At 57.3% G+C, this 300-nt stretch overlaps 1 protein-coding gene across 1 annotated transcript in view; it reads left to right on the forward strand.

Annotated features, from left to right (window-relative positions):
* Nucleotides 1-57: 57 nt before the first annotated feature.
* Nucleotides 58-300, forward strand: part of EMH_0006120 (uncharacterized protein) — a gene marked incomplete at both ends in the record, with an annotated part of 10,579 nt that continues 10,336 nt past the window's right edge. The window contains one exon of the mRNA XM_013497445.1: nucleotides 58-263. Within this exon, the coding sequence (XP_013352899.1) occupies nucleotides 58-263 (206 nt within the window). The remainder of the gene's footprint in view (nucleotides 264-300) is intronic.

Below are 300 nucleotides of genomic sequence, written 5' to 3' on the forward strand. Positions count from 1 at the left end.
AGAGTGGATAGAGGTACTGGGCGCGGGAGAAATAAAGCCCCAAATCCTCGCTGCTGCATGCAAACACCAGCAGCAGCAGCAGCAGCAGCAGCAGCAGCAGCAGCAGCAACAGCAGCAGCAGCAGCAGAAGGAGAAGCAGAAGCAAGGGCTACTGCAACAGCAGGATCCAGACGAGAAACAACAACAAAAACAACAGCAACAGCAGCAGCAGCAGCAGGAGGAGCAGCAGCAGCAGCAGCAGGAGGTGCTGGGTTTGCCTGTGGGTTTTGTTGGTGGTGAGCTGCATGCAGGGTGTCGGGG

This window comes from Eimeria mitis, genomic scaffold (genome assembly GCF_000499745.2).
Source record: "Eimeria mitis Houghton genomic scaffold, Emh_scaff268, whole genome shotgun sequence".
Lineage (NCBI taxonomy): Eukaryota > Apicomplexa > Conoidasida > Eucoccidiorida > Eimeriidae > Eimeria > Eimeria mitis.